Below are 27139 nucleotides of genomic sequence, written 5' to 3'. Positions count from 1 at the left end.
AATGCTAATAACGAACAGAACAAGATATCAACTATAATTTCTTCATGGAGTTCCTTATTACAAATACTTTTCTTGTGGGATATCCTACAAACAATTTTTTTATCAAGTGTATGTATAGATAAACATACAACACAACAAATAACTCAAAAAAATATGGCAAAAACTTCTGATTCCCAATACATAATTAGATGAAAAGCATGTACAGCAGCAGGCTGTAATGCATCTGAACCCTCTTTATGCTGTGTACAAGTTGCAGCACTTGCACATTGAACCCGAGCACCAGGATTACATATGCTTCAGCACATATCAGACCAGATAGCACGTCAAGAACGTTCTAGAAGTTAGCCTTTTGGCCTCAGATATAATTCATCACACACAAGCCAATAACAATACCCAAGATGCCAAGATTATTATGGCTGAACGAAGTAGAGAAATAACAGGCCGGGAACTTGCGTTTGGCAACCACGGGTAGGCATCTGGAGGTGGCATCACACAGTTATCTCCATTAAAATAAATCCTTCTAGGGAAAGCCCAACCCTTCTCAAAAGTAAATGTTGATGCGTCTTTTCGAAACAGCAGCTCTGACTGCACGTTCCCATTAGAGCCTGCTTCAGAGAGAAAATCATTGTAAAACTTTATTCCCCACAGCATGGCTGTATCATCTGCAAAATTTTGATATTGCCAACAATATGTTAGGAATATAACATAGAGTTAAGCAGATCTTTAACAGGAACATGGATTAATCTTTGGCAGGAGTTAACTTACTTAAGCCTTCATAAGGAGTTAATGACTTGTAATAAAAGCTGAAAAGCTGTGTGAGATTATCAAAGTTGGGGTGTTGCACGACTAGATTCCACAGTGAGTAATTCATTGCGTAATTAAAATTAGTGATTGTGATCTTCACACGCCAGTACTCCTTATAATTGAGCTTGACATGCCAATGAACTCGGATGGGACACATATGGCTGGTACACTGGACCATTGGTCTGTTGGGTTTTCCTGGAGTATTCACAACTGATGCCAAATGTGGAGTCTTTGGACTGTTATGACATGATGAAAGTGAAAATATAAGAAGCAGCTTCAGAAAACCCGCCAAAATGCATGGAGATATGTGTTGAGGAGCATCTCAAGAGGATAAGGAAAAAAATAAAGGTAAATTGTGAAACGAAAGATAAATGAAAGAACTTACTTTATGCAACTCCCAGATTCCGTTCCATTGTTTTGACAGCCACAAGCACACGTTGGGCAGCTTACTATTGTTTCATTGTAGAAGGAAGAGAGAGAAACACAACAGGTGGGTGTCTTTTGAGCCAAGAACTGTGAATATGTGCATGTGACATTCCAGGTCACTGCAATAAGATACAGGCAAGGTTCACTTAAAACACTGTTACAAGGCATTGAATGTTTTGTAGTACTCATTATCATGAGCAAGAACCAACTGCTGTTATTACATCTTACTTCAACCTTTAGACCATTTCACAGAGCATACGTTTTCCAACAACAACATAGAGGACTTCAGTGTTATTATACTTCTAAACTATATGGATGAAAATACAATAATAACATATAAGCAGTCGCCTCTACATTACTCAAAAAGATTTTAACAAGAAACTTACTCATAGCTTGTGTGACTCTCCTCTTATCTGACGTAATGAATTTAGTTGGTTTACCAACTTTTGCAGGTCCACAAGTATATCCAGGCCCTGGGGCTTTAAGTGTGAAATTTTTGGGTACTCTGACAGTTTTGTTAGTTGTTCCTGCAGCACCAACACTGAGCTGGAATGAGCTTAATGCAGTAGTTGGGTCCTGTGCCCAGGAGCTTATTACTCCCCCTTTGCAACAATTTGCAATCTGCTGGTTATATGGAGTCCCCGGCAACAAATCTACAACTGTTGGATCCTTCTTGCAGCAATGTGGGATGTTCCCTTTATATTTTGAACAATCTCCTTGCTCTGTTGTTAGTCCTCCCATCATGCTCCAGATGACTTCCTTTTTTGCCCATGTCCACCCCAATGTCCAACCTGGTGCTTGAATATGGCGATATTGTTGGAAGTTGAAAATCGTAACAACAGCCTGCCAAAACCAATAAGAGAGATATTTTACATTAAAATTCAAGTAAATAGATATCACGATTCAGAGCTAGATGAATTCTCCAAATTTCTCATACTTGAGTTGATGCAAAAGAACATTAAGAGGACAACTAGAAGGCAGCCGCAGGAACATTATCAAATGTTGCTATGTTAGCTTGAATCATAATCTAATGCAAGTGTTCATTCTGATTCCAAGGTAACTTTTGCATGTACCTTACATAATTGAAGAATCTATCATTAACTAATACTTACAACATAGCCATCTGGATTCCAGGTCATTATATCCCATTTTATTGTGATATTCCCATTTGGATCAAGTGCATCATAGGCTTCTGCATAGACATTCATAGAGAAAAATAAACGTTAGTTCTCAATATTGCAAAAACATAATTAAGGTTCAAGATGAAAAACTTGAAAAGAACTTGAAAAGAAGTAAAGAAAATACACCGGCAAACAGCAATACACAGTACGTAAAATGATTTGCATATTTTGGTTTTCGGCCTACATTGACAAAGACAACCAGAAATTTTCACTATATAGAATATGATTATAGGATCAATCCTGTTTCTCTTCAACTCTCCGAGCATATGCTAACTGAAAAGTTTAAACCCCAAATCGTAGGTAGAAATCATTACAAGACCACAACATAATTTATTGCGAAAATATAAATCATTTCAGGTTGAATCACTTGACTTGGAAACAAATAAACCAAATTATTGCACTGAATGAGAAACACGCTCTTTTTTAACTTGTGACTTAACCAGATCAAAAAAATTCTGAGTTCTGACTCACTAACTCAGTGAAAGATTAAATCTTTCTATTCTCCTGCATATCACTAGCCACCTATCCCATTCTTAAATCTCAAGACATACACGATATAAAGAAATTAACAAATCAAAGTTGGCAACAAAAAATTCAGTAAAGTACTAAATTTCCCATTAAACGTCCAAATTCATGCAAAATGTTACACTTCTAAAGAAGATAACCGATACCCAGGTTCAGAAAACAAGAGAAACACTTAAAGAAAGCACAAAAAATGATCTTTAGGAACTTGTACACAGGCCGGAGAGAGACTGACCTGTGGAAGTAAAAGTGGAGCAAGAAAGCAAAAACAGAAGCATAATGGTGAAGCCACTGAGCTTGTTGGCAATGGATCCAGTGACTGAACCCCTTAAAGATTCCATTTTCCTTGATGTAGAGGTTTCCTAAGGAACGAATGATCAATGACTCAAAACTCAAGATCTGCTTCAAAGTGAAATGAAACAGAGAGAGAGAGAGAGAGCAGTAAAGAAGACTTCTTTTCTCATTCACATAGCTGAGGGTCCGACTTATATACGAATTAGCTCAAGGTTAACTGTAATCACATTCACGTGCGTGCTGAGTCATATTACTATAATACCCTTGTGGGAGTTAACAAATTATTATTATAATTTCAGTGTAATTTAATGAAAATCGTTTATTTTTCTTAACAAACTTGTTATTGAAGAATATCGTTATCATTGATGTAATTGATGTGTTTGATTATGAGATTACTCTCTTTTTGCGGAAGTGGTTAGTTATAGCCAATAATTGTGATTATCTTGGGAGTGGGGTAGGCCGTACGCCATATATATATATAATATTTGTTTTATGTTAATAGTTTTAGTAGATATATTATATTTGTACAAATTTTTTTTAAAATAATAGTATACAAATATGAGTAATTTTATAATAAGAGAATTCTTTATTTTTAAAAAGCTGCTTCAGCAATGTGCATTAAATAAGTTATTAATTAAAAAAATCTTGTTGTTAGGTAAATTGTATTGTTGCAGTTGCTATGAATTTAAAAAATATAATATATGCATTAGTAAATTTTATTACGAAAATGTCATGTTTATTATTTTAATGGGTAAAATATAAATAAGTTTAATATATATTTAAATATTAAGATTATACTAAGAACTTTAAAAAAAGTATGTAGCTTATTTAATGAGGTGGTTATAATAAGCAACTTTTAAAAAATTTAGCAAACATTTTTTTTGCCAAAATTTATGAAATACAATTCATTGCAGTTCGAAAAAGAAAGTTTATAGCGTTTTAAACTCAATATCAAAGCCGTAAGACAAACTAAAAGAAAAAAAAATTCAATATAGTACAGAATAAAATACATTGCATTAGTGATTTATTTTATCTTTTAACTTGTTCCTCACTTTATTAAGGTAAAAAAAATTCTTTTGTAAAACTTCTCATACATGTATTATCATTATTATATATGCTCATGGTCAACTTGAATACATCAATCTTCTTAAATTCTGATCCTGGGCATTCAAGTAACAAAATGATGAAACAATTCAGAGTATTTTCGTAATAACACATACAAAAAAAAAAACTCCATTAATAAATTATGGTAATGAAAAATGTTATATCTTTATTCAATAAGAATGATTCATACTCATTTTATTCCTTAAAAAAGTGTTAGCTGAGACATAATACTAATGATTAACAGAGTTCATTGGACCACTTTATGGTTCGTATAATTTTGCTTCATACCAATACAAGCAAAGTTCCATGAAATTCTTTGTTCTTTTTTTTTTTTAATGAAAATTTTATGTAATATGAATAGATAAGAAAACACAAATCAAACTAAAGTTTGCTTAGGTAAAATTATAATACATATGAATAGATAAGAAAACACAAATCAAACTAAAATTTACTTAGGTAAAATTGTAACTTCTCTATAAATTCATAAAATAAACCAATGTATAAAAAACATCAGCAGGGATATTGTAGTAATTTCGGTAGTTCGCGGGGCGCGTAGACAGTAGAAGTGTCAAAACGGGGAAAAAAAAAATCTAACGGTGTAAAAAGACTCGGTAAACACAGCCAGCTAGGAACGTGGGCCATGTAGGCCTTGGCTTGAATTTTTATAATCGAATTCTGTCGGTGGAGAGAAAAAACCCGATGACTCAAGAGATGTTTCTGTTGATTGTCTGAATCTTCTTCTACACCAGCAAATTGTTTCAATTTGTTATTAATATATATGTGTGTACGTGTATTAGATTTTGTTTTTATTCTAAAGAAACTTGTAAAGCTAATTATTTGTGCCCTACATTTCTTCAACAAAATTGTGGAATATCGATTACATATTATGTTAAAGTACCAAAAAAAAAAAATAATAATAATTGTAGTCTAAATTAAGATTTTTGTAATAAACAACCACCCGAAATTGGATTTGTGCCGACAGAAAAATAAGAAATATATCAATCAAATGTACAACTTTTTTAAGTTACATCAAACTAAACTAACACTAAAAAAAAATTCAAATGCAACTTTAATAGTCAATTTTTATAAATTACTGAGTATTACTTTTAGATTGTAATTTCTAATGTAAATTATATTATATGTAACTTTACTATTCACATAACGTATGTTATGCATGATACTCTTTTGCACATTAATAGTATGAATATTTTAATTATTGCTTATCAAATAAAATATTGGACATGCAATGAAGCCTAATGTATAATAGCTGTCGTTGATGCATGTTACCCTAAGATTGATGGAAACATGATACCTAATTTGCTCAATGTTCAACCTACTGTTGTCTCTTCCAAATAATCAATAATATAATCACTAGTCTCTATGGGTCATTTTCACTCTTGAATGGTTGTTATTTTATGTGAATTGACTTGTGAGATTGTAAAATACTTGCAAAAGCATTGTGTTAAATTATATAGTATAGTAAATCTGTTTTTTTTTTTTTCTATTTTTCTCATTTATTTACATTATTATGATATTCTTCGTGCCAATTTGATAATATTATAGTTTTTAAAATAATTACTGTTAATTAAATTATAGAAATAATTAGTTGTGAAGAGAAATAGTTACTATTAACCGTTTGGTGAAATTTATTTTTAAAAATGCTGTGAATTTTAAAAATAACCGTATATGTTTAGTAAATTTCACCGCTAAAATATTGTAAGAATGTAAATGATTGAAATGAACATAATGTTAAATAAAACTTATCTATATATTTATAAATACATACATACATACACAGAGAGAGAGAGAGAGAGAGAGAGAGAGATATATATATATATATATATATATATTATTTTATATGTATATATAATAATTGATAACTAAAATAAATATTTTTATTTTATTAATTGTACTTTTTATTTTGTTATCTCAATATAATTGGTAATAATAGTAATCGCTTTGAATTTGATCGTTTTATTTCTTGATTGAATTGAGGATAATTTTAGATTTTTATAATATATTTTACATGTGTATGAAATTGTATTATGTATAAAACTTATTTTCAAAATTAAAATTTGAAATGTTATTCTTTTCTTTCTTTTCAAAATCTACTGTATGATGAGTTAGTTTACTAAAAGTAATTTATAAAAAAAAGGATAAAAAATTATTTAGTCACTATATTTTAAGGTTAGTGCTATTTTTTAAAAAAATATCTCAAAACATCTATGTCGTTATATCATTGATGCCACTGTTGTTACATTTTGTTTCTTTTATCTTGCTTTTATAATATTACTCTCTTATAATAATATTTCTTTTTGTTGGACTTTAATAAAAAATTAAATTACAAATTTAATCCCAAAAATAAAATTAAAACAAATATATATTAATTTTGGTGGAATCTCATGTATGTCTAAAAAAATTAAATTATCAATTTTTTTGGATATTAATAAATAAATTAATATATTAACTCCTTAGTAGAGTATTCCACAAAAATCAATGTATATTCTTTTGTTCTATTTTAAATTTTGGGGTTAAATTGGTAATTTAATTTTTTTTCTTTTTATTAATGTCTAAAAACAAAGGAACGTTATTGTAGGAAGGTAAATGTAAAAGCAAGCCCCAAAAAAAAAGGTAACGATAGGGATGTCAATAATTTAACGGCAGGGATGTTTTGATATATTTTAAAAAATATAAAGACTAAACATGCATTAACTTCAAAATATAAGAATTAAACACATTTTTATCCTTAAAAAAATCACTTTTGACCTTTTAAAAACAATCACAAAGAAACAAGCCCTTAGTCACATGAAAACTCACGTATATTAAGAGTGTTTCAATCTCTTATATGCGAAAAACCACTTCCACTTAAATTCAATCTTCCGCAAGTGAAAAATGTGTAACGCGCCATCCTCACGTGGATTTTATATACTTGAATCTTCAAGGTAAATTATAACTTAGACATTTTTTTTTATCTAAGATCATAATTTATTTATGTGTATGATCTTTTTTTTTTTCATGTTACTTCATAAATTAAAAAATAGTTAAAATATTCTCAGTTTTCTTTAACATATCATTCAAATGTTTTAAAGGATAAATATGTTTTTCACTCAAAAGATTAATATTGGCCAATAGTACGCGCACAAATATAAAATACGTTCACACTTGTACATAAGATAACACTTAAGATTCTTCGTTTACTATAATTTTTTAAATAGAGTTTTTACAAAAAAAAAAATTAGTTGTTTAATTATCAATGAGATTTTTTATTAAAATTTATAAAATTATTTTAACAGATAAATTTTTTAAAGTTATGTTACGAAAGAAATGAGATAAGATTGTTAAATAAATAAAAGTTATTTTAAATATGTTAACATTTTGAGAAAACTTTTTAATATCTATTTCAAAATCTTAAAATTTAAAATTTTTCTAATAAAAATAAAACAACCTATTTAATCTTTAAAAATTCTATTAAAATTACGAAATTAAATAAAACTATCAAATAAGCTAAATCAAACAGTGACTTGGTTACGACAAATTCTATCGGTAAAATTCGGATAATTATCTACTGACCACTTATTTTTGGGACATTTTCAGACGTACACAAATATTTTTTTTTTCAATGCGCCACTTGAAGTTAGCATTTTATGCATTCGTTTATTTCCCTCTTGATGCTGTTAGAATGTTGCTGACATTGTAGGGGTAAATGGTCATTTTATTCGTATAGTGAAAACTACATCGTATAACGTGATTTGTGGGAAAAAAAAGAAAAATCAATGTCGTTTAGCTCAATTGAAAAAGAAAAATAAAACAAATACGATACTATTTCTAACTGAGGCGAGCAACAAACACCATTTTTCTCTAGTTTCCATCAACCACCTTCGTGTTTAACTCTGTTGCCTGATGACGCTTAGACTTAGCCAATTTATCTCCAATTTCCATCCATTTTCATCAACGAAATAGGCTTAAAAATCTACCCAATTTCTCATAGTCACAAACCAATCTCCCCTCGGCGGGTAGTAGGTGCCATCACTCTGGGTGGTCCTCTACCTTTCTTCTTTGTCACACTGCCTCGGGTTCTCGAAGGAGTGATTGAAACGCTTTCTTTTGGCTATTTTCTTGTCGCCATGGCCACAGTACACATAGGGAATTGAGGGAGATACAGTAGAAGGGAGTGAAAGTGAGCAATTGAGGCTAATAGGTGTTGCGAGATTGTGGAGTTATTGATAAAGCTCCCACTGCGCCATTGTTGACTTGCTGTTGCCTTTTTTTTCCTCCCCTATAATGCTTTTCCTTATTTTGTGACTTAAATAATGGTTAAAGTCGGTATAAATTACCTTTATTTATGCCTTGCCTTCTAAAGTTCTAATATATTTAATTAAAGAACTGCCACCCCATTAGAAATTGCAATTGCTATTTTTCTGGCATTTATTTGTTGGAACATTTTTCAAAATATATGGTATTTGAATGTAAAGACATATCTAATTAATTACGCCTTATAAAAGAGATATCTTTTTACTCAAAGATACATTTATTCATGGTAGCATTTCATTTGAAATGGTAATGGTTCAATTTGAACCATTGATTAATATCAAATCTTGATCCAATGGCCATGAATGAAGAGATATATCATAAAAGGTGACAACCAAAATAGAGGAGCACAAGTTTATCTATATATAAGGGACATGTTTAGGCTATTTAGATATGAAAATAATAATCTTACACTACTCTTTTCTCAGTCCTCTTTTTTAAAATGAATTTCATCATAAATCATATATTTTTTGTGCCTTAAATATTCAATTTATTGTTTTCTGTAGGAATAATATATTGATTCTTGGCAGGCTTGCAACATTTAAGAGTATTATGGTTTGTTTTAGTAAATGCACAATGCAAACAAACAAATAAGTCATTGTATCTTGGAGATGTATTTGCTTAACCCATGTGCATTACTCAATTTGTAAGGGCAAATAACGTCTTAAAAAAAATGACATTTATAACATGCTTTGAAGTACATATTTTTTTTTTACAGTTTACCTATTAATATTATTTTCTTCCTATATATAGAGTTGTAAACACATTATTTTAACAAAATAAAATTTTACCATTATTACCGTAATTCTCTACATTTGTCATTCCCAATAAATACATACCACCAATATTATTTTAGGTAAAATAACAATTTTACATATGGAATAAAAAGGTCATTTGATTAATATTCTATTAAATTTATTAATTAATACAAGATGAAAGTAGATGAGTGTAATAAAATATTAATTTCAACCGGCACATGTGTTTGTGTATTTTTAAAAATATTTGAATAAACAGGTAGTAAATGAATAATTGCTTATAAAATCCAATTACATAACTATAAACAATATAATCTCTCAGGCAACCCCCTTGTCTCCTTTTATCGAAATCTTTAGTATACACACACACACTGAAAAACAAAATTGATAATTTTTTGTAGGCTGCAAATGCTGTTGCTTCAGCCACAATGACGCCTTTAAATGCTGAAGCTCCCCCAAACAGGCTCACTGAACTGGTTGCCAAGGTTATTGGTTTTATTTTAAAATTAAAAAAATTAATGGAGAAAATTCTATTGGATCACTTTTGGACATTGGTTCTAAGGCAATAACAGGGTCTTGCAGTGGAGAAAGATGAGATATTAAGAGGGGTTCCGTCTAATTCATTGTATGACACCAGCACATTGATACCTGCTACTGCTACTGCTACTGCAGCATACGGCTCAATCCCGGCTCCCCGTGCTGCTGCTGTTGTTGATTTCAGGCAATGCATTTCTGCAAAAACACTTGCTTTAATTGTTTCCTCATTATGTAATACTGTGTTCAAGGACTAATATTTCGGTGAAATGACTACTGCTGGTGTCTGGATTTCATACCCAAATCTGTTCTCTGTTAGAAGTTATTAGTTAACTTGTTATGGAAACAAAAAAGACTAATATTGCATGCCTACTGTAAAATCAGTGCTGTACAAGACACAAAAGGCTCGTCGAAGAGTTTTCCTAAGCATGAGACACGGCATCTTTCTGAGCACAAGGTATGCCATTGTAGGGGAAAATAAATGTGGCTTCTACAATTCGTGTTAGTTTTCTGTTTATGGACTGATGGGTCTCGTTTTCTAGAACATTGCCAGATGTGCGAGATTTAGTCCTGATGGAAGATTTATTGTGACTGGAAGTGCAGACACACCAATCAAGCTCTTTGAGGTTTTGATATTTGTAATCTTATCGTGACCTTTTTTCTTCTGGGTGTCTGTGTCTAACTCCAAAGTTCTTATATTCTTTTTCAGGTCGCAAAAATGAAGCAAATGATGCTGCCAGATTCAACGGATGGTCCTGTGCGGCCAGTCATACGGACTTTTTATGATCATATACAAGTAAACCCACCTTATTTTCTGGCTATTGCTGAGTGCCAACTGCTCTAAAAGTCTCTACTACATTAAACTGTTCTGTGGAGTCTAGTTTCTTGCATTTCCATTTTTAGTTTAGAAAACTGACTAGTTGTGCTTTTTTCAATTTTCTTTTTACCAATCTACCACTTAGTAATTCTTCCATTCTTTTATACCCTGTTCAAAACACTAATGTACTCCCTTCTGATGTGAATGTCTTAAGATCTATCTCTTGTTGACTTTTGTTTTGCCGATGCAAATGCAGCCTATAAATGATTTGGATTTCCATCCTCAAAACACTGTTCTGATATCTGGGGGCAAGGATCACACAATAAAGTATGGTTTATTCTTCTGTGAAAAATAGGTGCCTTCATTAATTTATGTTCAGCCTAATCTTTAACTACGTTCCTATTTTACTGTATTTTTCAAAATTGTATAACGTTTTGCCAATTATGGTAAACCTAATTGTTTCTAATCCACTTTTAAATGTCTTATAAGACCAATGGTCTTATTTTAATGTGTTATAAAAAAAAAAGGTAAATTGTGAAACGAAAGATAAATGAAAGAACTTACTTTATGCAACTCCCAGATTCTGTTCCATTGTTTTGACAGCCACAAGCACACGTTGGGCAGCTTACTGTTGTTTCATTGTTGAAGGAAGAGAGAGAAACACAACAGGTGGGTGTCTTTTGAGCCAAGAACTGTGAATATGTGCATGTGACATTCCAGGTCACTGCAATAAGATACAGGCAAGGTTCACTTAAAACACTGTTACAAGGCATTGAATGTTTTGTAGTACTCATTATCATGAGCAAAAACCAACTGCTGTTATTACATCTTACTTCAACCTTTAGACCATTTCACAGAGCATACGTTTTCCCACAACAACATAGAGGACTTCAGTGTTATTATACTTCTAAACTATATGGATGAAAATACAATAATAACATATAAGCAGTCACCTCTACATTACTCAAAAAGATTTTAACAAGAAACTTACTCATAGCTTGTGTGACTCTCCTCTTATCTGACGTAATGAATTTAGTTGGTTTACCAACTTTTGCAGGTCCACAAGTATATCCAGGCCCTGGGGCTTTAAGTGTGAAATTTTTGGGTACTCTGACAGTTTTGTTAGTTGTTCCTGCAGCACCAACACTGAGCTGGAATGAGCTTAATGCAGTAGTTGGGTCCTGTGCCCAGGAGCTTATTACTCCCCCTTTGCAACAATTTTCAATCTGCTGGTTATATGGAGTCCCCGGCAACAAATCTACAACTGTTGGATCCTTCTTGCAGCAATGTGGGATGTTCCCTTTATATTTTGAACAATCTCCTTGTTCTGTGGTTTGTCCTCCCATCATGCTCCAGATGACTTCCTTTTTTGCCCATGTCCACCCCAATGTCCAACCTGGTGCTTGAATATGGCGATATTGTTGGAAGTTGAAAATCGTAACAACAGCCTGCCAAAACCAATAAGAGAGATATTTTACATTAAAATTCAAGTAAATAGATATCATGATTCAGAGCTAGATGAATTCTCCAAATTTCTCATACTTGAGTTGATGCAAAAGAACATTAAGAGGACAACTAGAAGGCAGCCGCAGGAACATTATCAAATGTTGCTATGTTAGCTTGAATTATAATCTAATGCAAGTGTTCATTCTGATTCCAAGGTAACTTTTGCATGTACCTTACATAATTGAAGAATCTATCATTAACTAATACTTACAACATAGCCATCTGGAGTCCAGGACATTATATCCCATTTTATTGTGATATTCCCATTTGGATCAAGTGCATCATAGGCTTCTGCATAGACATCCATAGAGAAAAATAAACGTTAGTTCTGAATATTGCAAAAACATAATTAAGGTTCAAGATGAAAAACTTGAAAAGAACTTGAAAAGAAGTAAAGAAAATACACCGGCAAACAGCAATACACAGTACGTAAAATTATTTGCATATTTTGGTTTTCGGCCTACATTGACAAAGACAACCAGAAATTTTCACTATATAGAATATGATTATAGGATCAATCCTGTTTCTCTTCAACTCTCCGAGCATATGCTAACTGAAACGTTTAAACCCCAAATCATAGGTAGAAATCATTACAAGACCACAACATAATTTATTGCGAAAATATAAATCATTTCAGGTTGAATCACTTGACTTGGAAACAAATAAACCAAATTATTGCACTGAATGAGAAACACGCTCTTTTTTAACTTGTGACTTAACCAGATCAAAAAAATTCTGAGTTCTGACTCACTAACTCAGTGAAAGATTAAATCTTTCTATTCTCCTGCATATCACTAGCCACCTATCCCATTCTTAAATCTCAAGACATACACGATATAAAGAAATTAACAAATCAAAGTTGGCAACAAAAAATTCAGTAAAGTACTAAATTTCCCATTAAACGTCCAAATTCATGCAAAATGTTACACTTCTAAAGAAGATAACCGATACCCAGGTTCAGAAAACAAGAGAAACACTTAAAGCCACAAAAAAGGATCTTTAGGAACTTGTACACAGGCCGGAGAGAGACTGACCTGTGGAAGTAAAAGTGGAGCAAGAAAGCAAAAACAGAAGCAGAATGGTGAAGCCACTGAGCTTGCTGGTAATGGATCCAGTGACCGAACCCCTTAAAGATTCCATTTTCCTTGAAATAGAGGTTTCCTAAGGAACGAATGATCAATGACTCCAAACTCAAGATCTGCTTCAAAGTGAAATGAAACACAGAGAGAGAGAGAGAGAGAGAGAGAGAGAGAGAGAGAGAGAGAGAGAGAGAGAGAGAGAGAGCAGTAAAGAAGACTTCTTTTCTCATTCACATAGCTACGGGACTGACTTATATACGAATTAGCTCAAGGTTAACTGTAATCACATTCACGTGCGTGCTGAGTCATGTTACTATAATACCCTTGTGGGAGTTAACAAATTATTATTATAATTTCATCGTAATTTAATGAAAATCGTTATTTTTCTTAGCAAACTTGTTATTAAAGAATATCGTTATCATTGATGTAATTGATGTGTTTGATTATGAGAATTCTCTTATTATAAAATTACTCATATTTGTATGCTATTATTTAAAAAATATATTTGTGCAAATATAATATATCTACTAAAATTATTAACATAAAACAAATATTATATATATATATATATATGGCTTATTTAATGGGGTGCTTATAATAAGCAACTTTTAAAAATTTTAGCAAACATATTTTTGTCAAAATTTATGAAATACAATTCATTGTAGTGCGAAAAAGAAAGTTTATAGCGTTTTAAACTTAATATCAAAACGGTTAGACAAACTAAAAGATAAAAAAAAAATTCAATATAGTACAAAACAAAATACAATGCATTAGTGTTTTATTTTATTTTTTTATTTGTTCCTTCCTTTATCAAGATAAAAAATTTACTTTTGTAAAACTTCTCATACATGTATTATCATTACTATATCTACTCATGGTCAGCTTGAATACATCAATCTTCTTAAATTCTTGATTCTGGGCATTCAATTCACAGAATGATGAACAATTTAGAGTATTTTTGTAATAACACAATCAAATAAAAGAAACTCTATTATTAAATTATGGTAATGAAAAATGTTATATCTTTATTTAATAAGAATGATTCATGCTCATTTTATTCTTTAAAAAAAGTGTTAGTTGAGACATAATACTAATAATTAACAAAATTCATTAGACCACTTTGTATAATTTTGCTTTGTACCAATACAAGCAAAACTCCATGAAAATTCTTTGTTCTTTTTTAAATGAAAATTTTATGTAATATGAATATATAAGAAAACACAAATCAAACTAAAATTTGCTTAGGTAAAATTATAACTTCTCTATAAATTCATAAAATAAACCTACGTATAAAAACTCAGTAGGGATATTTTAGTAATTTCGGTAGTTCGCGGGGCGCGTAGGCAGTAGAAGTGTCAAAAGGAAAAAAATAATTAAAAAAAAATCTAACGGTGTAAAAAGACTCGGGAAACACAAGCCAGCTAGGAATGTGGGCCATGTAGGCCTTGGCTTGAATTTTTCTAATCGCTCTCTGTCGGTGCAGGAAAGAAAAAAAAAAAAAAAGAGTAATTTTTAAAAACCTCTGCAGATGTTTGAGGCTGTTGCAAATAGATGGTGAAAATTATTTTATTTGTAAAAGGTTCCCTATCGTTAGTTAAAATTTTTATTGACTAACTGTTGATTTTGAAAAGATAATATTACCCCTAATATTTACAATTCTAAATATTTACAATTTCATAAGTAATTAAAACAATTATTTTCACCATGATCAAGTTATTGATATTTCCTTAAAATCTTAAAAAAATAAAATTACAAATCTTAAAATAATTTTTTTAAGTTTGTAATAAAATTACAAATCTTAATTATTTGATATAAAAATATAATTTTTTAAAGTTTGTAATAAAATTACAAATCTTAATTATTTGATATAAAAATATAATTTTTTTTAAGTTTGTAATTTTAATTTTTTTTAAGATTTTAAGGAAATTTTAACTGACGTAAACTTTTTTTTTTAAGTTTGTAATAAAATTACAAATCTTAATTATTTGATATAAAAATGTAATTTTTTAAAGTTTGTAATAAAATTACAAATTTTAATTATTTGATATAAAATATAATTTTTTTAAGTTTGTAATTTTTTTTTTAAGATTTTAAGGAAATTTTAACTGACGTAAACTATTATTGGGGGTAATATTGTCTTTTTAAAGTGAACAGTTAGTCAATAAAAATTTTAACTAACGGTAGGGGGTCTTTTACAAATAAAATAATTTTCACCATCTACTTGCAACAGCCTTAAACCTCAGGGGAGGTTTTTAAAAATTACCCAAAAAAAAATCGATGACTCAAGTCTTGAGATGTTTCAGTTGATTGTCTGAATCTTTAATCTTCTCCTAACCCAACAAATTATACATATATATATATAAGGAATTTCTCCTGTCTTCAGATTAATTTCCCATTATTTTCCTTTCTTCTCTACAAAGAAAACCAACCGATGTAAGCATTTCATTCCAGTTTTATTAAAGCATTTGTAATTTTATTTAAAGTAATTTAATTTCCGCACTTTAAATTTCAGCAATTTAAATTTCTGTAATTTAATTTTATGTAACATTTAAATTTCCGCAATTTACATTTAAAGCATTTAAATTTCAGTCTTTTAAAGCTTTCTATGCATGCTCTGCAGACTGATCTGTATCAGATCTGCCATATAAATTGTACGTTCCTCTGAGGCAAAGAGACCAGATCTCGATCCTCAGTTGTAAATCTTCTCTTCTCCCTCCATTCCTTCAGAGCACCATTTCCGGGAACCGGATCTGGTACTGTGTTTGTACCAAAGCCTTTAGATGTATGTGTTGCTAGGCTTGCTAAAGAATTTAATAAAGATTTGGTAAATTGTTTAAAATCTGACAACCGCGTTTAAAGAACTTAATTATTATTTGATAAAGCAAAATTAAGTTGGTATATCGGCTGGAAACCCGAACGTGCGGGCTATTGATCTTTTCTAAGTCAGATCTGGGTCCAAAGGCAGATTCCTTTCTGCATCGATCTGGTTTAACAACGCCACGTACTAATTTAATAAATATAAAACCTGACCAACCACGATCCAAAGCAAATCTACTTAATCTAAAGTTGGTAACTGAATTTAAAATTTGAACAACCGCGATCCAATTTGTTTTTTCTAAAGCAATCAATAAAGAATTATTTCGAAAACACATCCATCCTTCGATCCTATTTCCTTCTGGTATCTTTTTACAAATTTTTTTATAGCAAATTTTTTATATAATCGATAGTCCACAACTTCTAGCAAAGTTCAAAATCCTTATCCTAAGCTGCTTCTTCCTCATATATATATATATTAGATTTTGTTTTTATTCTAAGAAACTTGTAAAGCTAATTATTTGTGCCCTACATTTCTTCAACAAAATTGTGGACTATCGATTATATATTATGCTAAATTACCACAAAAAAAAATTGTAGTCTAAATTAAGATTTTTGTAATAAACAACCACCCGAAATTGGATTTGTGCCGACAGAAAAATAAGAAAAATATCAATCAAATGTACAACTTTTTAAGTTACATCAAACTAAACTAACACTAAAAACAAAAAATTCAAATGCAATTTTAATAATCAATTTTTATAAATTACTGAGTATCACTTTTAGATTATAATTTCTGATGTAAATTATATTATATGTAACTTTACTATTCACATAACGTATGTTATGCATGATACTCTTTTGCACATTAATAGCATGAATATTTTAATTATTGCTTATCAAATAAAATATTGGGCATGCAATGAAGCCTAATGTATAATAGCTGTCGTTGATGCATGTTACCCTAAGATTGATGGAAACATGATACCTGATTTGCTCAATGTTCAACGTACTGTTGTCTCTTCCAAATAATCAATAATATAATCACTAGTCTCTATGGGTCATTTTCACTCTTGAATGGTTGTTATTTTATGTGAATTGACTTGTGAGATTGTAAAATACTTGCAAAAGCATTGTGTTAAATTATATAGTATAGTAAATCTGTTTTTTTTTTTCTATTTTTTTCATTTATTTACATTGATATGATATTCTTCGTGCCAATTTGATAATATTGTAGTTTTTAAAATAATTACTGTTAATTATATTATAGAAATAATTAGTTGTGAAGAGAAATAATTACCATTAACTATTTGGTGAAATTTATTTTTAGAAATGCTGTGAGTTTTAAAAATAACCGTATATATTTGGTAAATTTCACCAATAAAATATTGTAAAAATGTAAATGATTGAAATGAACATAATGTTAAATAAAATTTATCTATATATTTATAAATACATACATACATACACACACACACACACACAAACATATATATATATATATATATATATAAAATTTTATATGTATATATAATAATTGATAACTAAAATAAATATTTTTATTTTATTAATTGTACTTTTTATTTTGTTATCTCAATATAATTGGTAATAATAGTAATCTCTTTGAATTTGATCGTTTTATTTCTTGATTGAATTAAGGATAATTTTAGATTTTTATAATATATTTTACATGTGTATGAAATTGTATTATGTATAAAACTTATTTTCAAAATTAAAATTTGAAATGTTATTCTTTTCTTTCTTTTCAAAATCTACTGTAGGATGAGTTAATTTACTAAAAGTAATTTATAAAAAAAAAGGATAAAAAATTGTTTAGTCACTATATTTTAAGGTTAGTGCTCTTTTTTAAAAAAATATCTCAAAACATCTATGTCGTTATATCATTGATGCCATTGTTGTTACATTTTGTTCCTTTTATCTTACTTTTATAATATTACTCTCTTATAATAATATTTCTTTTTGTTGGACTTTAATAAAAAATTAAATTACAAATTTAATCCCAAAAATAAAATAAAAACTATATATATTAATTTTGGTGAAATCTCATGTATGTCCAACAAAATTAATATTGTCAAAAAATTAAATTATCAATTTTTTTGGATATTAATAAATAAATTAATATATTAACTCCTTAGTAGAGTATTCCACAAAAATCAATGTATATTCTTTTGTTCTATTTTATTTTTTGAGGTTAAATTGGTAATGTAATTTTTTTTTCTTTTTATTAATGTGTAAAAACAAAAGAACGTTATTGTAGGAAGGTAAATGTAAAAGCAAGCCCAAAGAAAAAAAGAGTAACAATAGAGATGTCAATAATTTAACGGCAGGAATGTTTTGAGATATTTTAAAAAATATAAAGACTAAACAGGTATTAACTTCAAAATATAATAATTAAATAAATTTTTATCCTAAAAAAAATCACTTTTGACCTTTTAAAAGCAATCACAAAGAAACAAGCCCTTAGTCACATGAAAACTCACGAATATTAAGAGTGTTTCAATCTCTTATATGCGAAACACCACTTCCACTTGAATTCAATCTACCACAAGTGAAAAATGCGTAACGCGCTATCCTCATGTAGATTTTATAAACTTGAATCTCCAAGGTAAATTATAACTTAGACATTTTTTATCTAGGATCATAATTTATTTATGTGTATGATCTTTTTTTTTTCATGTTACTTCATAAATTAAAAAATAGTTAAAATAATCTCAGTTTTCTTTAACATATCATTCAAATGTTTTAAAGGATAAATATGTTTTTCACTCAAAAGATTAATATTGGCCAATAGTACGCTCACAAATATAAAATACGTTCACACTTGTGCATAAGATAACACTTAAAATTCTTCATTTAATATAATTTTTTAAATAGAGTATTTACAAAAAAAAAATATTAGTTGTTTAATTATCAATGAGATTTTTATTAAAATTTATAAAATTATTTTAACAGATAAATTTTTTAAAGTTATGTTACGAAAGAAATGAGATAAGATTGTTAAATAAATAAAAGTTATTTTAAATATGTTAACATTTTGAGAAAACTTTTTAATATCTATTTTCAAAATCTTAAAATTTAAAATTTTTCTAATAAAAATAAAACAACCTATTTAATCTTTAAAAATTCTATTAAAATTACGAAATTAAATAAAACTATCAAATAAGCTAAATCAAACAGTGACTTGGTTATGACAAATTCTATCAGTAAAATTTGGATAATTATCTATTAACCACTTATTTTTCGGACATTTTCAGAAGTACACAAATATTTTTTTTTTCAATGCGCCACTTGAAGTTAGCATTTTATGCACTCGTTTATTTCCGTCTTGATGCTGTTAGAATGTTGCTGACATTGGGGGGGTAAATGGTCATTTCATTCGTACAGTGAAAACTACATGTGAAAACTACATCGTATAACGTGATTTGTGGGAAAAAAAGAAAAATTAATGTCGTTTAACTCAACTGAAAAAGAAAAATAAAACAAATACGATACTATTTCTAACTGAGGCGAGCAACAAACACCATTTTTCTCTAGTTTCCATCAACCACCTTCGTGTTTAACTCTGTTGCCTGATGACGCTTAGACTTAGCCAATTTATCTCCAATTTCCATCCATTTTCATCAACGAAATAGGCTTAAAAATATACCCAATTTCTCATAGACACAAACCAGTCTCCCCTCGGCGGGTAGTAGGTGCCATCACTCTGGGTGGTCCTCTACCTTTCTTCTTTGGCACACTACCTCGGGTTCTCGAAGGAGTGATTGAAACGCTTTCTTTTGGCTATTTTCTTGTCGCCATGGCCGCAGTACACATAGGAATTGAGGGAGATACAATAGAAGGGAGTGAAAGTGAGCAATTGAGGCTAAGAGGTGTTGCGAGATTGTGGAGTTATTGATAAAGCTCCCACTGCGCCATTGTTGACTTCGGAGGAGGATGTGGTCAATTTTCAAAATTACAAATTTTTTTCTTTGTATCATAGTTACAATATAGTTTTTTTTTTTAAATACTGCTATACATAACTATTACTGATATTACATCAGATATTATTATTTACAAACAGATTATACAAACTGAGACTTTCTTCGTAACATGTACTCCTCTGAAGCGCGACCCAGATAATTATTATTTACAAATAGATTATACAACAGATTATTTAAACCCTCCACTCACATTTCGTGATGAATAAATTGGTTCCACTCAATTATTTGATAATTGAATGAGGATTAAAATTAAACCCCATAATGCTTTTATGGAAGCTCGAACCCTTATATTCAACATTATAACTCAACATTATAAGTGTAAGGGTTCTCTCACTGGGCCAAAGGCCTATTGGTACAGTTACAACATAATTGAATCCAAATAACAATATATTTTTAATATTTTTAAAAAATATTTTGGGCGGCATTTACCATAAAATCAATAAAAGTAGCCCATGACTAAAATAACCCGAAGTAAGATATTTCACAAATGATCATGTCTTATTTGACTTCTAATAACTTTCTCACTACTTGATGCTTGATAGTGCCCAACTATGAGGCATTGCATATTTGATGTCACAGCTATGACTCACAAGCCATAAGCTGCAGTAGATCCATCGAATAGTACCGTAGTAGTGGCGAAAGGGAAAATAAAATTTCAGTTTGATGGGACAAAGTGTACTTGTTTAAATGTTTGATTAGAATTATATTCATCGGATAAATTTAAAGTTTAGCTTAAAAATATTAATATGTAAAAAAGAATATTGCAGCAAAAATAAAAAAATTTATATTATTCAAATCTTTAATATATAAAAAAGAGAGCTGCATTATGGATCTCACTTGGATCTGCAGTCTTGTGAGAGATTGTACCTTATATTACATGTAAAATAGTAAAATCTTATGAAAAAATACGACAATATTGCATCACTTCAATCACATACCTATCTCGAGGGAAATTGAAAAAAAAAAAAATCAGAATTTTGCGATCTCGCGAGCTTTTTTGTTATCTGATGAAGTAAATTGTCATACGTGCGTACGTGCGTCTAAGATTGTCGTGGGGCCAACATTGATAATTTCGCAACGTGCATTATTTCTTATTTTGGAGGTAGCCCCCGCTCTTCTAAGGCTTACAAATAGTTTCGCTGTAGCCTTTTTTTTTTTTTTTTTTCCCCTTCCTTATTTTGTGACTTTTTGAAATAAAGAAATAAATAATGGTTAAAGTCGGTATAAATTACCTTTATTTATGCCGAGCTTTCTAAGGTTCTAATATATTTAATTAAAGAACTACCACTCCATTAGAAATTGCAATTGCTATTTTTCGGGCATTTATTTGTTGGAACATTTTTCAAAATAAATGGTATTTGAATTTAAAGACATATCTAATTAATTGCGTCTTACAAAAGAGATATCTTTTTACTCAAAGATACATCCATTCATGGTAGCATTTGATTTGAAATGGTAATGATTCAATTTGAACCATTGATTAATATCAAATCTTGATCCAATGGCTTGAATGAAGAGATATATCATAAAAGGTGACAACCAAAATAGAGAGACACAAGTTTATCTATATATAGGGGACATGTTTAGGCTATTTAGATATGAAATTGAAAATAATAATCTCACACCACTTTTTTCTCAGTCCTCTTTTTTAAAATGAATTTAATCATAAATCATATATTTTTTTGTGCCTTAAATATCCAATAGATTGTTTTATGTACGAATAATATATTGATTCTTGACAGACTTGTAATATTTAAGAATATTATGGTTTGCTTTCGTCGATGCACAATGCAAACAAATAAATAAGTAATTCATTGTATCATGAAAATGTATTTGCTTAACCCATGTGCATCACTCAATTTATAGGGACAAATAACATCTTAAGAAAAATGATATTTATAACATGCTTTGAAGTACATATTATTTTTTTACAGTTTACCTATTAATATTATTTTATTCCTACACATATAGTTGTAAACACATTATTTTAACACAATAAAATTTTACCATTATTACTGTAATTCTCTACATTTGTCATTCCCAATACATATATACCACCAACATTATTCTAGGTAAAATAACAATTTTACACATAAAATAAAAAAGGTTATTTAATTAATATTCGATTAAATTTATTAATTAATATAAGATGAAAGTAGATGAGTGTAATAAAATATTAATTTCAAGCGGCACAGGCGTTTGTGTATTTTTAAAAATATTTGAATAAACAGGTAGTAAATGACTAATTGCTTATAAAATCCAATTACATAACTATAAACAATACATGTATTTAGCTAAATACCCTATTTTTTAAAAATAGGTATGGCCGGGACTAATTCCTGCAAATTTCTTGTACCGAAGGAGAGAACAAAAGATTTCAAGCATTAAAATTGAATGAAGTACTGGCAGAAATTTACGTGACTAGTCTAAATTAGATGAAGAAGTGGAAAATCTGGATGGCCCAAGTCGCTGAAGTGAAAAGTTAGGGTTTAAGGCAATAGAAGTGAAGCAAAATTCAGAATTATTATTTTTTGTTTATAGGGTTTAAGCAAACCAAAAATGGATAGCAACAATAACAACAGCTGCAGCATCTTAGAGAAGACATTGCGGGACGGGAAGCTGTTTCGTCAAGTCAATTCCCTGATTGTGGCTCATCTTCGCGACCACAATCTCTCTCAGGCAACCCCCTTTTCTCGTTTTATCAAAATCTTTAGTATACACACACACACGCACACTGAAAAATAAAAATTGATAATTTTTTGTAGGCTGCAAATGCTGTTGCTTCAGCCACAATGACGCCTTTAAATGCTGAAGCTCCCCAAAACAGGCTCACTGAACTGGTTGCCAAGGTTATTGGTTTTTATTTTAAAATTGAAAAAATTAATGGAGAAAATTCTATTGGATCACTTTTGGACATTGGTTCTAAGGCAATAACAGGGTCTTGCAGTGGAGAAAGATGAGATATTAAGAGGGGTTCCGTCTAATTCATTGTATGACACCAGCACATTGATACCTGCTACTGCTACTGCAGCATACGGCTCAATCCCGGCTCCCCGTGCTGCTGCTGTTGTTGATTTCAGGCAATGCATTTCTGCAAAAACACTTGCTTTAATTGTTTCCTTATTATGTAATATTGTGTTCAAGGACTAGTATTTCGGTGAAATGACTACTGCTGGTGTCTGGATTTCATACCCAAATCTGTTCTCTGTTAGAAGTTATTAGTTAACTTGTTATGGAAACAAAAAAGACTAATATTGCATGCCTACTGTAAAATCAGTGCTGTACAAGACACAAAAGGCTCGTCGAAGAGTTTTCCTAAGCATGAGACACGGCATCTTTCTGAGCACAAGGTATGCCATTGTAGGGGAAAATAAATGTGGCTTCTACAATTCGTGTTAGTTTTCTGTTTATGGACTGATGGGTCTCGTTTTCTAGAACATTGCCAGATGTGCAAGATTTAGTCCTGATGGAAGATTTATTGCGACTGGAAGTGCAGACACATCGATCAAGCTCTTTGAGGTTTTGATATTTATAATCTTATCCTGACCTTTTTTCTTCTGGGTGTCTGTGTCTAACTCCAAAGTTCTTATATTCTCTTTCAGGTCGCAAAAATCAAGCAAATGATGCTGCCAGATTCAACGGATGGTCCTGTGCGGCCAGTCATACGGACTTTTTATGACCATATACAAGTAAACCCACCTTATTTTCTGGCTATTGCTGTGTGCCAACTGCTCTAAAAGTCTCTACTACATTAAACTGTTCTGTGGAGTCTAGTTTCTTGCATTTCCATTTTTAGTTTAGAAAACTGACTAGTTGTGCTTTATTCGCCTCAAGTTTCCAAGTTCTTTTTTCAATTTTCTTTTTACCAATCTACCACTTAGTAATTCTTCCATTCTTTTATACCCTGTTCAAAACACTGATGTACTCCCTTCTGATGTGAATGTCTTAAGATCTATCTCTTGTTGACTTTTGTTTTGCCGATGCATCTGCAGCCTATAAATGATTTGGATTTCCATCCTCAAAACACTGTCCTGATATCTGGGGGCAAGGATCACACAATAAAGTATGGTTTATTCTACTGTGAAAAATAGGTGTCTTCATTAATTTATGTTCAGCCTAATCTTTAACTACGTTCCTATTTTAGTGTATTTTTCAAAATTGTATAATGTTTTGCCAATTATGGTACACCTAATTGTTTCTAATCCACTTTTAAATGTCTTATAAGACCAATGGTCTTATTTTGGTGTTTAAGAAATTGATATTGAGCTCACTTTTTTCTTATGGTGCTTATTAACTACTTTCAGGTTCTTCGATTTTTCGAAAGCTACTGCAAAAAGAGCATTCAGAGTTATCCAGGTTTTTCTTGTTATCTTGATGTAGATTTAATCATGGATTCATGGTGTTGAACTGTAGATTTTATGACTCAGGCATATATAGACTTGTTTTAATGAATTTTTGTGTTTGTAATGAGACAGGATACTCACAATGTGCGTTCCGTATCATTTCATCCTTCTGGGGATTTCCTTCTTGCAGGTAGCTATTTCCTTTGCGTTCTCCACTAAACCCTATAGGTATGCTGACTAACAGCCAAAAAAGTATCTAGGTAGTCAGTGGGATCTTTTTCTCTAATACCTTACAGAGGAATCGATAATTTCCCAGATGATTAGAAAGCTGGAAATTTCTTTTGGTAGTTTCATCTGTCTTCCTGGCGGTTGTATAAATATATTCCTGACTGTTCCTCCAATTAGTAAGTAATGTGTTATTGCGTCAACTTTGTTTATTTTGAAGGTTAAAATAGAAGTACTGTTATTAATTTTATGTCTTACTGTATTGACCATAAATTCTAGATGATTAGAATGCCAGCAGGATCTTTTTGTAAAAACATTTATCTTCCTCGTGGATATATGAATATGTTACTTACTGCTTCACCAGTGATTAGTATGTCAGTGATGTGTTATTGCATGAACCTTTTGTCCTTGGAAGGTTGTAATGGAAGTTCTGTATTAATACTATATCTTATATTAATCTTAATCTGTAATGGCATATGGCCACTCACAAGATTGATATGGAAAAACAACACAGGAACTGATCATCCAATTGCGCACTTGTATGATGTTAATACTTTTCAGTGTTACCTATCTGCAAATGTTCCAGAGATCAGTGTTAATGGAGCCATAAATCAGGTATGGTCAAAGACCTATTTTTCTCAGTTTGACATGTTATCCATATTTATATATTAGGTTGAGTTCATGGAGATAATCAATTTGATCTCTTCGGTTATGAAGGTGAGGTATTCATCCACAGGCGGTATGTATGTTACGGCATCCAAAGATGGTGCTATTCGTTTGTGGGATGGGGTAAGTGCCAATTGTGTGCGCTCCATAGTCGGTGCACATGGAACTGCGGAGGCCACCAGCGCAAACTTTACGAAGGATCAAAGGTATGCTTAACAGAATATGTACAGAAACACCGCATATTGTTGGTTGCTACATGTGTAAAATCATGTTAGGTCAAGCAAGCTATTTCATGAATTATGGATGAGTAAAATGATTAATGATCTAGGAACATGATTTGGAGGAATATGTGGCTGTAGGTTTCTTAGAAGTTCTTGTGCACTTATTTGTCAAGGGTTGAAATAAATTTCCATGCTAATCTTTATTGTCAACTAGCACTCTCTTTTTCTGAATCTTAATTGCAACAAGTAGCAAAGCAAAGTAATTAGTTTATGGGGATGAATTAGAGTTTATTTTCCAGAGCAGAAAATGGTTACAGCACAGATTTCTTGTGAAGTAGTATATTTCATTTCTTTCAACAATTGGTAATGTAGATGGAACATTGCTGCTTCAAATGGTAAGTCTTTGCAAATGGTTTAGCAGTATGGCTGAAGTGGTGACTTTCTAGGTTTGTTCTTTCCTGTGGGAAGGATTCAACTGTGAAGCTTTGGGAAGTTAGTAGTGGAAGATTGGTCAAACAATATCTTGGAGCCACGCATACACAACTACGATTCCAGGTACATTGAAAAATGGCTTCGTTTTGGAATTAACTGTGTATTTGTTCTTTTGCCTTGAATTTTAATTAACCTCTTTCAAAAATTCCATGTACATCCAAATGCCCTTAGCAAATGATACTGTTTCTATCTCACCACTATTTTATGAATAATATCTGCAGGCTGTTTTTAACGACACTGAAGAGTTTGTACTGTCCATTGACGAACCTAGCAATGAGGTTTGTTGAGCTAATAAGTTAAGCAATATTGTCCCGTCATTCATTTGTGTTTTACATATAAATCTGGATGTTTGCAGATTGTTATCTGGGATGCTTTAACAGCTGAAAAGGTGGCAAAGTGGTCGTCGAATCATATTGGCGCACCTCGTTGGATTGAGCATTCTCCAGCAGAGGCTGCCTTCATTACCTGTGGGACTGACAGGTCAGTCCGGTTCTGGAAAGAGATTCTGTAGGGACATGGAAGAGCTTTGGAATGGCCTTCTCAACTCAAAGCATCTCATGTGTTTGTCTGATGAAGACTCAAAAGCGATTGAGAATTGACTACAACATTTTTGCGCGAGCACAACGAATCTTGAAATGCTAAAGCAAATTCCCCTTTTAAGTCCAATTTTGAGTGCTTTTACCGCTATTATTAATCTTAGAACATTTTGTACAGTTAAGTGGTACCAATTACATCGAAAGTGTAATACTTGTGCGTTGCCTTCATTGGTAAAAAAACTAAGATAAAAGTTGCATCCTTTTTAACTGTTACTAATATTTGTACGTGCTTGTCTCTTCCGCTATTTCATGAAAGTATGTAATGAGCCCAAGGGCAAATGACAATGAAATTTCTTACGAACAAGCATCCTCGAATCTACAGATCATCCACAATTCTCAGCGAATGAATTTTTAGATCGTCGTTACGCCATGCAATACATGTCAAATGGTACTGACGATCAATCATGTTGTATTGAGCTCCTTGCAGCAAACGATGACTTGAAAATTAATC

The 27139-nt window shown here is 30.8% G+C and overlaps 2 protein-coding genes across 8 annotated transcripts; one reads left to right on the top strand and one right to left on the bottom strand.

Moving 5' to 3' along the window:
- Positions 1–13: 13 nt before the first annotated feature.
- LOC102609762 (protein COBRA-like) lies at positions 14–13568 on the bottom strand. 7 transcript variants are annotated; one of them, XM_052438747.1, is made up of 7 exons: positions 13286–13567; positions 12463–12542; positions 11737–12193; positions 11418–11469; positions 1190–1291; positions 766–1040; positions 14–662 (listed from the first exon to the last, which is right to left on the bottom strand). In XM_052438747.1, the coding sequence occupies exons 1-7, from the start codon at positions 13389–13391 to the stop codon at positions 370–372; spliced, it is 1365 nt and encodes a 454-aa protein (XP_052294707.1). In that variant the 5' UTR covers positions 13392–13567; the 3' UTR covers positions 14–369. The 7 variants fall into 7 exon arrangements, with proteins under 7 accessions (XP_052294707.1, XP_052294701.1, XP_052294702.1 ...); XM_052438741.1 differs by lacking the exons at positions 11418–11469; positions 11737–12193 and adding an exon at positions 1617–2073 and having other exon boundaries at positions 1190–1349; positions 13286–13568; XM_052438742.1 differs by lacking the exons at positions 11418–11469; positions 11737–12193; positions 12463–12542 and adding exons at positions 1617–2073; positions 2343–2422 and having other exon boundaries at positions 1190–1349; positions 13286–13568.
- An 8872-nt stretch (positions 13569–22440) lies between these two features.
- Positions 22441–26901, top strand: LOC102618357 (cleavage stimulation factor subunit 50). Its single transcript, XM_006485458.4, has 14 exons — positions 22441–22824; positions 22911–22994; positions 23083–23225; positions 23423–23495; positions 23581–23664; positions 23748–23834; positions 24138–24208; positions 24450–24501; positions 24621–24678; positions 25228–25328; positions 25431–25585; positions 26047–26155; positions 26314–26370; positions 26448–26901. Exons 1-14 carry the CDS (start codon positions 22705–22707, stop codon positions 26601–26603), a joined length of 1350 nt encoding a protein of 449 aa, XP_006485521.2. The 5' UTR covers positions 22441–22704; the 3' UTR covers positions 26604–26901.
- Positions 26902–27139: the final 238 nt, after the last annotated feature.

This window comes from Citrus sinensis, chromosome 3 (assembly GCF_022201045.2).
Source record: "Citrus sinensis cultivar Valencia sweet orange chromosome 3, DVS_A1.0, whole genome shotgun sequence".
Taxonomy (NCBI): Eukaryota; Viridiplantae; Streptophyta; class Magnoliopsida; order Sapindales; family Rutaceae; genus Citrus; species Citrus sinensis.
The sequence above is the reverse complement of the archived record's forward strand: the minus strand, read 5'-3'. Positions and strand labels throughout refer to the sequence as shown.

Excerpts from the sequence above, each read along its gene's own strand:
- LOC102609762 (XM_052438741.1), bottom strand. The coding sequence starts at position 13,391 with ATGGAATCTTTAAGGGGTTCGGTCACTGGATCCATTACCAGCAAGCTC. Across the intron at positions 2,074-12,462 it reads GGACTCCAGATGGCTATGTT|GCTGTTGTTACGATTTTCAA; the intron begins GTAAGTATTAGT and ends TGGTTTTGGCAG. Across the intron at positions 1,041-1,189 it reads GAATCTGGGAGTTGCATAAA|TCCAAAGACTCCACATTTGG; the intron begins GTAAGTTCTTTC and ends ATGTCATAACAG.
- LOC102618357 (XM_006485458.4), top strand. The coding sequence starts at position 22,705 with ATGGATAGCAACAATAACAACAGCTGCAGCATCTTAGAGAAGACATTG. Across the intron at positions 22,995-23,082 it reads TCACTGAACTGGTTGCCAAG|GGTCTTGCAGTGGAGAAAGA; the intron begins GTTATTGGTTTT and ends AGGCAATAACAG. Across the intron at positions 23,665-23,747 it reads CATCGATCAAGCTCTTTGAG|GTCGCAAAAATCAAGCAAAT; the intron begins GTTTTGATATTT and ends ATTCTCTTTCAG.